The sequence below is a fragment of the Camelus ferus genome, chromosome 2 (genome assembly GCF_009834535.1).
Source record: "Camelus ferus isolate YT-003-E chromosome 2, BCGSAC_Cfer_1.0, whole genome shotgun sequence".
NCBI lineage: Eukaryota > Metazoa > Chordata > Mammalia > Artiodactyla > Camelidae > Camelus > Camelus ferus.
In genome coordinates this window covers 41672220-41688145 of record NC_045697.1, presented here as the reverse complement: position 1 = coordinate 41688145, position 15926 = coordinate 41672220, and the positions used below count along the sequence as shown (strand labels likewise).

Sequence of the window (15926 nt, the reverse complement as noted above, 5' to 3'; positions counted from 1 at the left end):
CTCCGGTCTATCAACCTGGAGCCTAGGTCCCCAGCCTCTGCTCTAGCAGTCTTTCCTACAGCTTTGGCTCAGCCACCACACAGAAGGCCCTGGGTCCCCTGCCACCCCTCCTCTGGGTTCTCAAGCACCTGGGGCTTGCCAACTGGAGAACAGGATTTTCGGATACCAGCTGCCTGACTGGTACATCCTGCACTCTGTCCAAATTCCCAGAGTAATGTTTTGACCCTTTAGGACAGTATCTCGGCCTCCCTGAGACAGAGCCCTCCAAAAGGGACCTGATCACTGCTGGCCGTGAGACTGGATCCCGGCACAGTCCCCTCTCAGACAGTGGCTCTCATGTCAGTCTGGATCCTTCCTTCTTATCATGAATTAAGAAGTAAAGAACTGTCCTTCTTTAACCTGTAAGTTTTCAGTTGGCTTCCTTATGATGATTACTTTGAGTTTTGATGTCTTTGGTTTAGTGGCTGAGCACATCTCCATCCCCTCCCCGCCCTCTTCTTTTTCCTCTCCTGCCACCCTCCTCCCTGACCCTGACCCCGAGCACTGCAGAACAACTCCAGGAGCCATCAGTAAGGCTCCTGCACTCAGCAGCTTTCCCAGGGTGCTCTGGAGTTGCTGAGAGAAATGAAACCATTTAAAAAAATGGTCACATTTTATGGTCGTAAGTTCTCTTTGTAAATGCCCTGAGACATAGTTAATCAACTCCTCCCTTAGCTTGCAGTTCACAATGACGCTCCTGAAGTGTGGCCATCCCCCAACCCCGTCCGGGGATGCTGGGTGAGAGCCACCCTCGATCCTAGCCCTGGTCTCTAAACTCAAGAATCTGGTAAGGAACAAGGCAACTGACCCTCGCTGTTCTCCTATTTCCCTCCAACAGAGCACAGGAAAACCTTCAAGTTGATTCCCCAAGACAGCCCGCACTCTACCCTAGTTTCTTAAAGAGTTATAACGAGGATCTATGAGCTCTGTAATTTGTCTTTATTTTGGTTTAAATTAATGGTACTGAATTCTCTTACACTTGGCAAAGTAGAGGTGGCTATACATCGGCAAAAAAAGGACCAACATTTTAAAATCTTGTAGGAACTAGATAAATTTTAGTGATTTTTAAAACAATGTAGAGTATTTCTGTAGTTTCTTGGCCATCTGGTCTTTTTCACCAAATACATCCATCTTTCCTAATATCAAAAGGTAGTAAAGGTTTACATGTAAGACTCATAATGGTGATAGTAATGATCATGAGAATAATAATAATTTATATTATCTCTACTGGCTGCCAAGTACTGTACTAAGTACTTTATGTGTGTCAACTCCTTAAATTCTCAGAAGAACACTCTGCAGTATGTATGATTGTTCCCTGTCCTTAGTTAAGAAAACTGAGTTGAGCAAAGGTTAAGAAACTTGGCCAAGGCCAGCTAGTAAGTGGCAGAACAGAAATTTACACCTGACCCATCTTTCATACCTGTGAATATGCACACAACTCGATAAATCACAGTTGTGATGGTCCTGGAGTCCTCCTGATGAGCACTGACTGGAACGGAGTTAGAAATGCCTTTCAACTGTTTCATGGAAAAGCACTGACATTAAAATGTGGCCTTTGTGCTCTGTATGGGGCACATACTTTTGGCTCTGAACATTATTTGAATAAGAACTTGCAAATAATTTGAGCAACTGTAACTCCAAAATCTTGATGTACTATTCCACAAATAGATCACTATTAACCTCGACATTCCATTCTTTAAATGTTCAACTTCACTGTTACACGAATAATTTTCTCTTAGAGTTATGACAGCATCCATATGCTCTTTCTTCTCTTTTTATTTTGGTTCTTTGACACTTTGGGAAACATGCGATAAGACTGCTTGTAGTATATTAACAGATGAGAACACACAGCATTTCTCTGCTCTCTCTTTTTCCTGAAGACATCATGTTCTCTTGTAGTTTCTCCTTTATCCCTCTCCATTGATCTCAAATTTTCTTCCTCTATTATTTTGACAATATTGAAATGGTTGAGAAAAAGATTCAGGTCATATAAGTACCCTAAATTTTGTCTTTCTAGCCTTCAAAGGAATTTTTCATGAAAAGTTAAAAGTAACTTAAAAACTCATTGATATTGTTCATTAATATGTTGTCACAGAGTCTAAGCTACTGTCTCTTTTACAGGCAACATAATTACAAGTGAATTACAAATGCAGACTTTATGACTCCAATTAAACTCTAGGCCACAATCCATTAAAAACAGATTATACACATTACATTAGATGTAAGGAAAAATAAACATCCCACATGATTTGAGCTATCAAAATAAGTGAGCCACAATTTCAAATAATTTGTCTAAAATTCTTATCAACATAACCTAAAATATTTTCTCAAAAATCATCAGAGAAAAAAATTCTCATACTTAATTATCATATACTTATATATCATTCTTTCTCCTAATTATTTCATTATTTCATTCTACTCCAAGAACATCTTTGAAAGATGTGAGAAGCTGGAAGAGATTCTATTGTTTAGTTATAAGAACAATAGTTTTTTTTTGTTTGTTTTAAGAGTATTAGAATGACACTCGAATATAATTAATTTTAGGGATTTTATTTTGTAAGAATCAAATCAAGTGACTAAAAATTAATTTGAAGCCAATTAAAATCTCAGCATCACCATAAAATTGCTTAAGAGAGTGGATCTTAAGAAAATGTCATCAAGGACTGTTACACCTCAGTCTTCACACTGGAGAGACATTCACCACTGAACTGTTTTCTCCGAAAGTTTTGAATGCCTACGGACTGGGTTACTAGGAAAAGTGGCTTTCTGAATAGTGTGTCTATAAAGTTTGATTCTACCTGATCCTCACCCCCATCTGTCAGCTCCCACTTCTCCTGAATTATGAAGGGATAAGAATTATGCCAGCTTGATTCTAGCATCACTGACATGGGCAAGCACACAACAAAGCAGAGGGAAAGAAGCCGAAACAAAGCAAAAATATGCTCAGGCAAGAATACCCTGGAGTACTGAGAAGTTCACAAGAAAACAAACCAGCAAAAAGAGTATTTCAAATAGAAGATTAAGGACCAATTCAAACAAAGTAATTTGAAGCTGTTATGTAAAAGAAAATGAGATCATTTAGCACAGGTGTTCAAAGATTTTGAGGAGGTTTTGATGTTTCTGGGAGGAGGTGATATTCCTGATAGTAACATTTCAAAGCAGAACAAAAGGACATTCCTACCAGGAGACATTCCTACACGGCTCCGCAGAGGAAAGAAGAAAGGCACAGAAGAAAGTGATTAGAGAGAAGATATTAAATGATAGAAATATAATTTAAAAATTAACAAGAGTTATGCTTAAGCTATGTCTTGATGTAAAATACGGAGATATATCTTACTGTGGTAGTCAATTTAGAACCAATCTAAAATAGTGTCCTTATTGGAATATGCATATTTTTTCATCTAATTTATGCAAGACTTCACAAAGGCACCAATGGCCTCATAAAAGCTTTACAATCAGAATGTTCCTAGTACCACACTTTACTAACGAAAGGCATCTTATCAATGGAACAGAGGCAAAGCTATTCATCCTCTATTAAGTTTTCTGTTATTTAGTATGCATCAAGAGAGGCTGGTAATTAAGCATAAAGGAGGAGACAAGGGTGATGCTAACAACTGAACAAAAACAAATGGAAGTGTTTCCTGGACAGCCAAGGTTTGTTGGACTAAATCACCATCTCTCATAGGAAATCCTGAAAAAGAAATGCAACTTAAAACATAGCTAGAAAAAGGTAGCTTTTAGAAGGAAAAGTAAGAGCTTTGAGTGTTCTTCTGCGTTCTATCTTTCAGTTCTTCCCAGGGGGCACCCAGTCACTCTCACTGGTTTGTGGGAGGAAAGTAAAATAAGCCTAAGCCTTACCGCCTCCACTTCGGCAGGGTCATACCAGACATTGATGTACGGATGCTGTAAGGCGTCGTCCACTGATATCCTCTTCGCTGGGTCAATCACTAGCATCTTTGACAACAAGTCCCTGGCTTGGCTGGCTGAAACAATGAATGAGGAAAAAAATTAGTAAAATTTGGATTTTGGCAAGGGAATTTTTCAAAGGGAGAAGAAATTAAAACAAAAACACAAAAAAAGATCAACTAGCACCTTCCTTCCAAACATCAGGTAACTTTACCAAATGTCTAGAGAAATACAAAACGAAACAATGAAATATCTTTATCCAGCAAATCTGCAAAAAAGATGGCATAATATCCACTAACACCAGGTAATTTCATTCATGTTGGTGGGAGTGTAAATTGATACTCGATACAGATTTTCTAGAGGGCAGATTTGGCAGCTATTAAAATTTTAGATGTGAATACCTTATGACTTAGCAGTTGTACTTTTAGATATATAGTCTAGAGAAACAATTGCACATGTTCATGGAAAGCATACAGAAAGGATGTTCACTGCAGCATTGGTTAAGGATTAAAAAAAAAAAAAACCCCTTTAAACAGTATAAATTCCCACAGATAGAGCAGCAGAATAAGCTATGGTACCACTATGCCAGGGAACTGTATTTAGCAGTTTAAAAGAATGAGGTAGATCTATGAATACTCACAGTGGACATGATGTTAAGTGAAAAAAAAAAATTGTAAAATGATCCGCTGATCCTGATGCCATTTCTATAAATCTGCCCCTTCCCAGTAAAATAACAAATATTTATTTCCCTTTCTCTGTATTTATATACATAAATGCATAGAAGAGGTCTGCAAGGATAATCAACACACTGAAAATCATAGTTACCTTCGGGGAGAAGAGAATACGTGAATGCATTGCTTGCATAAGTAAAAATAAATTTAAAAGAATGATGTTTTCTAAAAGGAAACAAAGTGGGTGTACACTGCTCACTTTAAAACTTCTGATCTGGGAAAAGGGATAAAGCAGAGTCTTGAAGTAAGCAAGGAAGCCAGGGGTGACTTTTTTGAGGACAGGAGAGGTGATGAGGGCTTTAATGGGCACAGACACTTCAAGGATTGAAAAGAGGGGATAGATTTGAGGGAAAGAATCCACAAACCTTAGTAACCAAATTGATGTGAGGGATCAGGTTCAGTTTTTTAATTTAATTTAATTTAACTTAATTTAATTTTTAATACTTTTATTGTGATATGGTTCCTATATACAAAACTACACATATTTCAGATGTACAATTTGATGAATTTTGACAGATGTATACACACATGAAACCACCACCACAATCAAAATAGCTAACATTTCCATCACTCCCCAAGAGGTGCAATTTTCCTATTCCCAATATATAAGATACACATTGTCTACTGTGTACCAGGTACAGTGGGAAGTGCTAAGGATACAAAAAAATTACATGGCAATAACCAGTAAGTGGGCTTATTTAATGGCATTGCTAAAGGACATTCAGTTTTTAATCTCTAAAAATATATAAAATTTTACAGAAAATACAGATCCAAACTGATTTGAAAGTTTTATGGTGAAAATTTCAATTTGTTCCAAACATAAGGTAAAAGTTCTAATTAAAGAAAACAAAACCTAAATTGGTTTGCTGAATTAGGAAAAAGGCAAAGTTTGAATCCATGGATATGTACGTATTTTCAATTATCAATTCTTTTGATTATTAAGAAAATATAGCTTAATTTTTTTAAATTGGAGATTACATAAACCATAAAATCTAGAAAAATCAATCATCTTCACCATCTAAAGGCAACCACTCTCATTACTCATGTATTCGCTTCTAGTCCTATGTATTTTTTCATAATTTTGATTATACTACAGTCACATGTCTGTGACATTAGTATTTCTTATATTGTTACATTTTAATAAAAATACTTTTCTATATTTATTTATATTAATTATATATTTATTAAAAATCACAACTTAAATTAGAATAGAAGATTTTTTATTTTTATTAGTCATTTTCATTGGTATCTCAATTCTACAGATTTAAATTATGCTACTTCCAAACTGCCACTCCAAAGTTCATAAGAATAATAAAAGTACAGAAATACTTATATATTAATTTTCAGTATTTAATATTTCTCATTGTTAATGACCCCTTTATGCCCTAATGGGGCTGTATTTATTTATTTCATTGGTTCAAGGATCTCTTTGATTTGTAAGTGATTTTACACCCACACTCACACACTGCTGCAGGTTCTCCCATAAACATGCCCATGTTTCTACTCTTAGAAAGGTGGGGTTGGGGTAGGTTCCTCACCAGTAGGGGCATGAACTGCAGTAATACCAAGTCATCTCACCAAGAAACACTGATCAGTACTGCTTGTACAAGGAACAAAATGGGGAAGAGAAAAGGCTTCAATTCCTCATCCTTCATTCTTTCATTTGTAAGTAAATGTTTTACACTATTCAGTGGCAGTAGAATAAATTCTTCCCTTTGATTATCTGTATAATTCTTTATAATCTGCCAATTTTTATATTAAAATCATAACTTAATAATTGTAAATATGTAATAATAGTTTATTATCTGCAAAAATAATATAACCATACAGGTTCAAATTGAATTAAAAAGCCAAAAAATAAACTCAAGAAAGTTGGAATTATATCATGAAGCATGTGTTTTACTTAATAGTTTTTCTACAAGTGCATTCATGATCCCAACTAATTTAATCAGGGTTTTGTGGTCTCCGTATTGTTACACTTTAAGTGTCTTAATAGGAAGGGATTACTTTTACCTGACTTGTCAATTAGCATCACAAAGACATCTTCAAAATCTCTACTTGGGGTATTAGCTTTTGCTCAATCTGCATATAGGCAATGTTGACCTTAAAAACAGTGGTTTTAGTAATAATTTAGTCTGTTACCATTCAGAGAGCCAGTAGAGACAGCTGAAGGAGGAAACTCAACTGTGCAACAAAAGTGTCACGAAAGAAGAAACAACGCTGCACATTTAAAACGCACCTTATGGAAGTCTGAGATAATAAGACCCCGGGAAATTGTAGCACCACATTTCAGTTCCTCCGTCTCATTTAAGTATATTAGCTATAAAGTCTGTGAGTTAAATCTGTAGCTAATTAATTGCCCACTGAACATTTGGGGGAAATTTTCAAAAGTATGTGTCCTTTTTTTGGATAACGTACAGGTATACTTAAAATAATGATTATTATTAATAAACATTTATTATTATTTTTATATCTAACAGTTACTGAGCATTTACTGTGAGCCAAGCACTGTTTTAAGTGCTTGACAAATTAGTCAACTAATTCTCCCAATGATCCTATAAGGTAGACAATTTCTACCTTCATTTATTAAAGGAAGTAGAGAAAGATTAGATAATTGGCCCAGGTTCACACAGATTTTTAGGGACAGGATTTGAGCCCAAGCAGGAGAAAAAAAAAATCAAATTTGCTTCAAAAGCACATTCTCTGAAATGTCCTAAATTAAAAAAAGATAGAATATTATTTATATTATACATTAAACATTGCCAAATTTATTCCATGTCTTCAATCCTATAACTAAGGCATTATGATCCCAGTTTTGTGGGTGAAGAAACTAAGATCTGTTACTAAAGTTCATAACTGCAGACATAATAGTAGAAAAAATTACTTATTAATGAAAGTGTTTACACTGCATATCAAATGTGTAGGTAAAAATCTCATTTGTCACACTAAAGTGAAAAAATAGTGGTTAAGCATTCTATAAAATAAAAGAAAACTCAAACATCTGTATCTCCAAGATTCTACAATCAAAAACTTGTGTTGAAAATATTTTACAGGTAATAAAAAGAACTGGAACAATTATCTCCATGTATATGACATTGGTGTTTTAGAGTTAACACTGCAAAAAAATTTTGAGATTCTAAGTAAGTCCCATGAAGCAGTTAATCATCCCACTATCACACACTTTATTACTCCCCTTCTCTCTAAATGTCCAGACAATTTAAAAGTCCTTGGCTATTCCTCCTCTGTAAAGAAATAGCTTTTAAAAATACCTCTCCTTAAATTGGGGTAGTTCAAGTTAAAGACAGGTGTCTCTCTGGCTTGCTTGTGTACCTGTCACCCACATAGTGGCTCTGAAGTTGTCCCTGGTGAGCTTACCTTTGAGTTTATTGTGCTCGGAGTCCGCTGGGAAGAGGGAATCTGGAAAGAGCTTGGGGAAGGTGAGTCCTGCATACTTGGGCCGATTCTCCACGTAGTTTCTTACTGTGGGTTGCAATTTCTTCATGAATTCTGGGCATGGCGTTCCTAGTTGCTCAATTACCTTGTTCCACTGGTCAATATCTAAGAATTGACGGTTAAGGGCAAAAAGAAGAGCAGGCCACTAGTTCTTGCCTTTCACTAGTTGGGAGACTAACTGCTTTTCAGAATCCTGAGCAGTCAACACAACTGGAGTTCAAATAAGCAACAAAAGACAAAAATATAATAAAATCAGATAGTTAGGCAATGAATCCTCTTGGAACTTTAAATTCACTTTTGGAACATATACATTTTGGGGGAACTAACATTACCTAACAAAATAGGACATCATGAAATAGTCTTTGGGTTGTAAAGATGAAAACGTATTTAAATAACACAAGAAGAATTTCTTATACTGAGCTAATCTTCTATATAACCATGTGATTTAGAAGAGAAAGAATATGACATACTATATTATTATGAAATTATTTCAATTATTTTCTAAAAATGACAAATGCACAAATATTTTATAAGATTCATTTACATTTTTCTTAAATTCCTTTTTAGGTTTTTTTCCCCTCTTCCTTTCTCTATCAAATAGGAAATTTCATCATCTGTTAATGTTTTCTACTCATATGCATTACATATAGGATCAATATAAATTTGATTATAAAATAATTCACTAATTATTCACCAAAAACTTTTAAAAATTCTATTTATCAGAATGGTTGCAGTTTTGTACATATTTTCTTACTTTTTACAATAGTGCCCTGCATCCCTGAACATTGTATTCAACGAGATATGAGGGTAAACATAGGATTTTCAATTTAAGACAATAGATTTCAACCAAGTGCATGTGTTTCAAAAGTATGTTAAGCATAGGGAATTCTACAAGAAAAATATTACATCTCTATGAAAATTAATACTTTCCAAAGTTGAGGAGTTTTTAACAGACATACCCCTGATTGAGATTTTCTTTTTCATTTATTATTGATGTTTAATATATCAGAGCCTTGAGAATGATAAATACCACTCATGAAAACTCTGAAGAGCCAACTGGAAGAAGCTGATTTCACACAGATTTCCTTGCCATGTGTCAATGAATGACAGAGGCCTTGGAAAGTCTTAAATCCAAGAGGACAGGCAGTGTTCTCGCCTATGTTGTTCATTCTTCTACCACTCTATCCTTCAGTGTAAAGGTAATTCATTTCTGTTAATGTAATTTGTGACAGCTCAGGAATCTTACCATATTACTTATTTGAGATTTGCACAATCTTTACCCCAGCTATGCATTAGGGTTGGACTAAAAAAAGATGGGCAGTCCTGACAGAAGACAAAATTAACTATATTCAGCAAAAATAAAAGCAGAATGCAAACAATGCAGATAGGTGATTGAACAAAGATAAAATCAAGCTAATTTACAAATCCTCTTCTATCTCCCTTGTAACCTGGCTGAATAAAATTTAAATTATTACATATCCTCTCAGTTACTGGGATAAAAAAATATATATGATTGTGTAATATCAAGAAATGAAGGGTAGGAAAAACTGGAAAATATTCCTTTACAAAACAACAGGAATAATTAAACAAGGACATGTTTCAATAAAAATTCATCTAAGTTACTATGTGAATGAGAATATAGCAGTAAGTCAGAATTATTAGAAATAAACTAAAAAATCATAAAAGGTTAGAGTTAAAAGTTACCCTTAAACAAAAGCTGATGTTAGCACTATGGATATAGGTAAGCTGTAACTACTTATACTTAGATACATTTAAATAGAAACCATTAATGCAGTTAAATAAATATCAATACTTACATTGTAAATTATGGAAAGAGATCTACTCTCTAATACAGTTACATTATCATACCCTAAACAAGCCATCATTTAATCATTGGTCAAATTTCTTTAGAATTCAAAAGATTTGATGTCAAACTAAAGGCAAGGACAAAAAAGCTGCCAGACTGTTTGTAAATGAGTCATTTAACAAAGTTGGCAAAATACTCCAACAAAGTATTATATTCTAGATACATTTAGCTACCACTCTACAGTTATTTAGTAAAAAAATGAATTGCTTTTAAAGTATCATTCCCAAAACAATTATATGGCATTTTTACACTAAAGTTTAAGGAGAGCCAAATATTCTGGAATTAGTTAAATAAGAACTGTTAACATGTTTCTTGATACAAGTTATAATTAAGGTATATAGAGGCACTCAGCACACTTTCCTATCTTAGATTGCTTTTTAGATGAAACACTATAGTTGTCCTTGATGCCATGGTTTACAAAAGAAAGGAGGCAAGAATCTTTATTATTGTTAATAAAATAGTTGAATGTTCTAACTGCAAATATGTGGTATAGGCATCTTTAAAAAGCGTATGTCTTTACTTTAACCAATCCATTTCAAGTTTTCTTCCCACAAACATGACTAATTATATTTAAGTGGTAAGGATCTGTTTTCCAGATGTTCACAGGATTACAACATGAACAACTATGTCCACTATCCTTAGTTAACCACATGATTTTCTTTTATATTCATAATTAACCAAATATAAGCCAAGACGGAAAGTCGTATCTCTTGGCTCCAAATCCAGTGTTTATTCCAAGGATTCCATTAAGAAAACAAGCAGGTTTAAAACTGAGGTGGTAAAAATTCTTTTAATTTGGCCATGAAATTGATGGTATGTTTATCTTAGGAAATTTCTCTTAAAAAATGTCTCTGAAGCTGCTTTCCTACTCTATCAGGAAACATACCCACATAAGACAACTAATTTTATTAATACTTTAAATAGAAAATAGGTGATATATTATTGAAAAAAAAGTTAATCATCAGATTTCCACAATGATTACATATTTTTTAAAATATAGAAAATATTAACTAAGTTTTTTATGATTATGTGTTAGTGTTAACATATAAATTTTTTTTAGAGAATGGCCAAAATTACTTTTTGCAAAAGGATTTCTTTGCTTTAGGACATCAGTAAGTCAGCATTTTTCTACGATGAGTAAGGATATGAATATTTACAGATTCCAGCTGGTGCAGTTACCCAAAAAGCAATAAATATATTTTAAATATTTTTGATTTACTCTTTAAGAAATTATCATACAATGTAATTATCAAAGGTATTTAATAAAAATTGAAAATGTCATTTAATAGGAATTATTTGACAATTTCTTCATTTAATTCTAAAGTCACTATATAAAAAGTCATATTACAAAAAGTCATATTACAAAATAGTCATATTACATATTACATTGATTTTATAAATAAAGTATGACAAGATAATGTGCAAATTTGACTATTACTAATGTCAGGAAACAGTATTATAATAGATGAATAAAGCAAGTATAGACTGTAAAAATGATTATTTGAAATCCTAAGATTGAAAATTATCCCAGCTAATTTTTATCAATTAGCTAAGAACTTAGATTTTATGCTTCAATTTCCTTGGTTGAGAATATTTCTAAAATATATAACAAACTGCCTTGAACATAATGAATGAAAAGTGACTTATTATTTTCTGAGTATTTTGGGTCATAATTTATACTATGCACATTTAAGCTTTCAGAAGCTACTAAGTGGACCCATAAAGAATCATTTAACGATCTCACTCTACTGTACCCTTTGAATTACTGTATCCTCATGGTTTTTTTTTTCCCATTATTGATTACTTTTTTGCTATGTTGAATATGGTTTCCAGAGATGACACCTTCATGAATTCAAACTTGCTTTCTTCCCTGCTCTAAGCCTTATATTCAATATTTTGTGCAAAAAATTTTTGGCATCTATTTGTAACTTAAAGAATACCAGTGCCTGTCTCCAAATTCTTAACTATTTTTTTAATAAGATAATACTGTTTAAGAGTACTGACTGCATAGAAAAGTTCCGGGAGAGGCTATTTCATGTTGCAAGCCAACTGGCTGCCTGGTTGGCAGTGTGTTGAGTATTATTGTGTGGCTTTATGCTAGCCCTATAGGAAAGAATATTGTAATCAGTTAGTTATGTCTGCAATGAGTGTGTAATAAGGAAGTGGAGGCATGCATGCCATGTGTTAGGCATCATGATATAAAACTGTGGTTCCCAAACTGAATATTCATAACATAGGGAACTTACAAAAGTACAGATCACTGCCTTCTCCCCACTGATCTACAAGATTCTGAGTCCATATGCCTGGGTTGACACCACTAAAAAACCCACCAACAGTTAACTGCAATCCAGATGGTCCCTGGACTATATTTGAGAAATACTAACAATCTCTTGTGAATTACTAAATCCAGATTTAAGAATAAAATACTAACATGTTTCAGTTTTATGACATAAATTAGAATAGAGTCAGTTTCATCAAGAGATTATTCCACATCTATTTCCTATGGAAAACTTAGGGGTCGTTCATCTGGAAATATTTAAGGGAAAGAAAAATTCTAACATTTGTTCCTTTTCTGCATGTCACTTTCCTGAAAAAAAAATGGAAAATTATGACAAATGGTACATATAGGCTACAGGCAGAGAAAGAGGGGTTCTACCCATCAACATCTAGGGAAGGACTGAAAGTATATGCTGCTATCACATATATACGTGGGATGGTTTTATATCACCTTGTATATTATATGGAGTTCTACTCATGGAAAGTACAAAAGCTATTCAATTTAAGTTTAAAATATTTGACAATTTATTTTTCAATAACTACTCCATATTTCTCTATGATAAAATTTGTTTTCAAAAGAACTCTAACTTCTGAGGACGTTGTAAAGATCAGGATAGAAATATACATATATTTCTGTATTGTAGAATATCCATATATATATACACATATATGTCGATACATACAACAGAGGTCTGGATCCAGATTTTCATGGTTATATCTTGAGTTGTTTTGTTACTTTAAAAATATTTTTACTTTTTTTTCATTTGAAAATGTTCTTTTCCTCTAAAAAGTTCCCCTCAAATTCTGGTAACATAAAATATGAATGTGACTTAATGCACAATTGTAGCTAACATCAGTTTTCATTATAAATGAGCATAGTAAAAGGAAATATTACAAGTCAAAACACATAAAAACCTCAAAGCTGACAAGTTAGTAAAAGGTGCTTTGTTCCCTGGCAGCAGATTGCTAATGGAATGCTGTAGGACATGGAATATCCAAAGACTGAGATTTGAAGCATGATGTATCTGCATCTCAGTATAATCTATTTATTATTTAACCTATATTTACTTATAAAGCAAAAAGTGGAGAGACATTTCACATATAAGCAAATCCAGTATATATTAATGTGTGTCACAATGGTAGAATTTTCATAAATTTATTAAAGGGTAATCTTTGGAGCCTCTCACTTACAAATGCCCCTTATAAGACTCTGTACCTAGTTTTGCACTGATAAAATTGATTATTTTTGTACATAATACCCTCCTCCAACTGTATGATATTCTGGCCTCACAAAACCTAGATCTGACTCTACCTGCATTTTGAAACTGGAAGAGGTCTTGGAGATCACTTAAATTGACATCTGTATTTTGTAGATAAAAAATATCAAGGTCCTTATAAAAACTAGTACATAATATGACTTTAAACAAAGGAAGTAATACAAACAACTCCCAACACTAAAAGAAATGCAGAATTCTGTTTAACAGAAGTTTACGTGACACTGTGCTCTGTTCTGTGATACCCTCTCTGAAAGATCACATCCATTTCTGGGTATAACACTATAGAAGAGAAAAGTTAAGAAGGGACAATCAAGTTTATATGAGGTTAAGAAAACATGCTATATGAAACATGCTTGACAAAACTTTATTTTTGGATGCCAATAACACGTAAGTTCAGTATTTTCACTGTGTCCTATTATCTCCTATGGTTTTTAAAGCACCTTTTCTTTTTTTAACTATTTAAATTTTATTTTTTTATTGAAGTGTAGTTGATTTACAATGTTAGTTTCAGGTGGACAGCAAAGCGATTCAGTTATATACATACATACATGTATTTTGTCTTTTCAGATTCTTTCAGAAAGACTCTCTCTGAAAGAATCTGAAAAGAATCTGAAAAGACAAAACTTTTATGTTACAACTCAAAAAAGAAAAAGGCAATCCCTGCTTTCCATCTAAGAACTTTGTTCCCTCTTGTCTCTTAGCTGTCATCATCTTCTAATATACTGTGCCTTTTATTTTAAATTTCATGATGATAAAGATTCTTATCAGTTTTGTTTCCTTATATAACCCTAGAGACAAAAAGTGCCCAGCTCATAGTAGGTGTTCAGAAATATTTACTGAATAAATGAATGTCTACTTTATGTCCAGAGTTTTTTCACGGAGATAAAGTAAAAACTAGGGGAGAGAAAATGTTCAAAGAAACAAAATCTGAGAAATTCCAGGGACTGCAAATAGGCTGGAATTCAGGAAATACAGTGAATTCTGGGAGATAATAAAAAGAAATCCACACCTAGTAACATGGGAGAGAAACAGCAGACAACCAAAGACCAAGAAAACAATTCCTAAATGAAAACAGAGAAAGGGACTGACTATGTCCAATGATGACTATCACACGGGCAGCTAATTATTCAACAGCAATATTGGAAACAAAAAGCCCATGGAATAACAGTTTTTAAACACTGGAAGAAAATAACTGACACTAAAATTCTATGTCCAACAAAGCTATCTTTCAAATAAGGGAAAACCAATCAGAAAAACAGAGTTTTATCATCAAAGACTCCCATTAAAGAACTTCTAAAGGATTTACCTCAGAAGGAAAGAAAATAATCTCAAAATAAAGGTTCAAATTGCAAGAAGTAATGATAAGCACAAAAATGATTATCATAAGGGTAAATCTAAACAAACTCTACCCGTATGCAGTCAAATGACAATAATGTCAATTTTTGCATCTAAATAAAGAGAACTAAAATACTAGGTGTAGACAGAATATTTAAATTGGTATCGTAATGGTCTAAATTAAAGTAGCACGTGTTAAGATTCTTGTGCATTCAGGAGAAAGATAAAAATTGTCTGAATTAAAACAGCAACTCTCCACCAATTGAACTATAGATCAATACAATTCCAATATAAATATCAATAGGGACCACTTTATAGACATTAGCAAGTCAATTCTAAAATATTTAAGGAAGAGCAATGTTCATTAATAGCAAAGATACTTCTGAAGAAGACAAAAAAAGTGGATATTTACCTCACCCAATGTAAGTGTGTAGTATAGATTTGTCTTCACTAAGAAACTGTAGGAGTGGTATAGAGATGGACAAACAAACCAGTGGAACAGAATATAGAGCCCAGAATCTGATACCCCTTCCCTCTAAATGTGAAAACATATGACAAAGACAGCATTATAGATCAATAAAGAAAGAAAAGCTAATCAGTAAATGGAACTGAAATCCCTCTTTCATACCATACACAAAAATCAATTCTAAGTGAACTTAAGGCTTAAATGCAAAAGATTAAGACATTCACAGTAAAATTATTAGAGAATATAAAGGCATCAAAGGGTTCTTAAACAAGACATAAAACTACATGAACCATTAAAAAAAAAAAAAACAAGATTGTGAAATTCCAAAATCACCATAAAATAAAATGGGAAAATAATCTAAATACAGGGAGAAGATATTTGCAACACGTAAAACTGACAAAGATTATGTGCCAGAATATATAAATAACTCGTACTAATTAGTTTTTTAAAATACAATAGAAAAAAATTGTTTTTAAAATACAAAAGATGTATTACCAAGGGGAAAATACTAATGGCCAGTAAACATAGGAAAAGACGCTTTACCCTCCTTTGTAAAGAAAACATGAAATAGGATT

The 15926-nt window shown here is 33.3% G+C and overlaps 1 protein-coding gene across 20 annotated transcripts in view; it reads right to left on the bottom strand.

Annotated features, from left to right (window-relative positions):
• The window catches only part of MAPK10 (mitogen-activated protein kinase 10), a 441743-nt gene that overhangs the window by 37882 nt on the left and 387935 nt on the right, over positions 1-15926 (bottom strand). For 18 of the 20 annotated variants that reach the window (XM_032498595.1, XM_032498590.1, XM_032498619.1 and 15 more), the window contains 2 exons: positions 8052-8234; positions 3898-4022 (listed from right to left, as the gene is read on the bottom strand). In XM_032498595.1, coding sequence (XP_032354486.1) covers positions 3898-4022; positions 8052-8234 — 308 coding nt within the window. Of the gene's footprint in view, positions 1-1459; positions 1557-3897; positions 4023-8051; positions 8235-15926 lie in introns of all 20 variants that reach the window. The other 2 variants (XM_032498683.1, XM_032498689.1) reach the window with 1 other exon arrangement.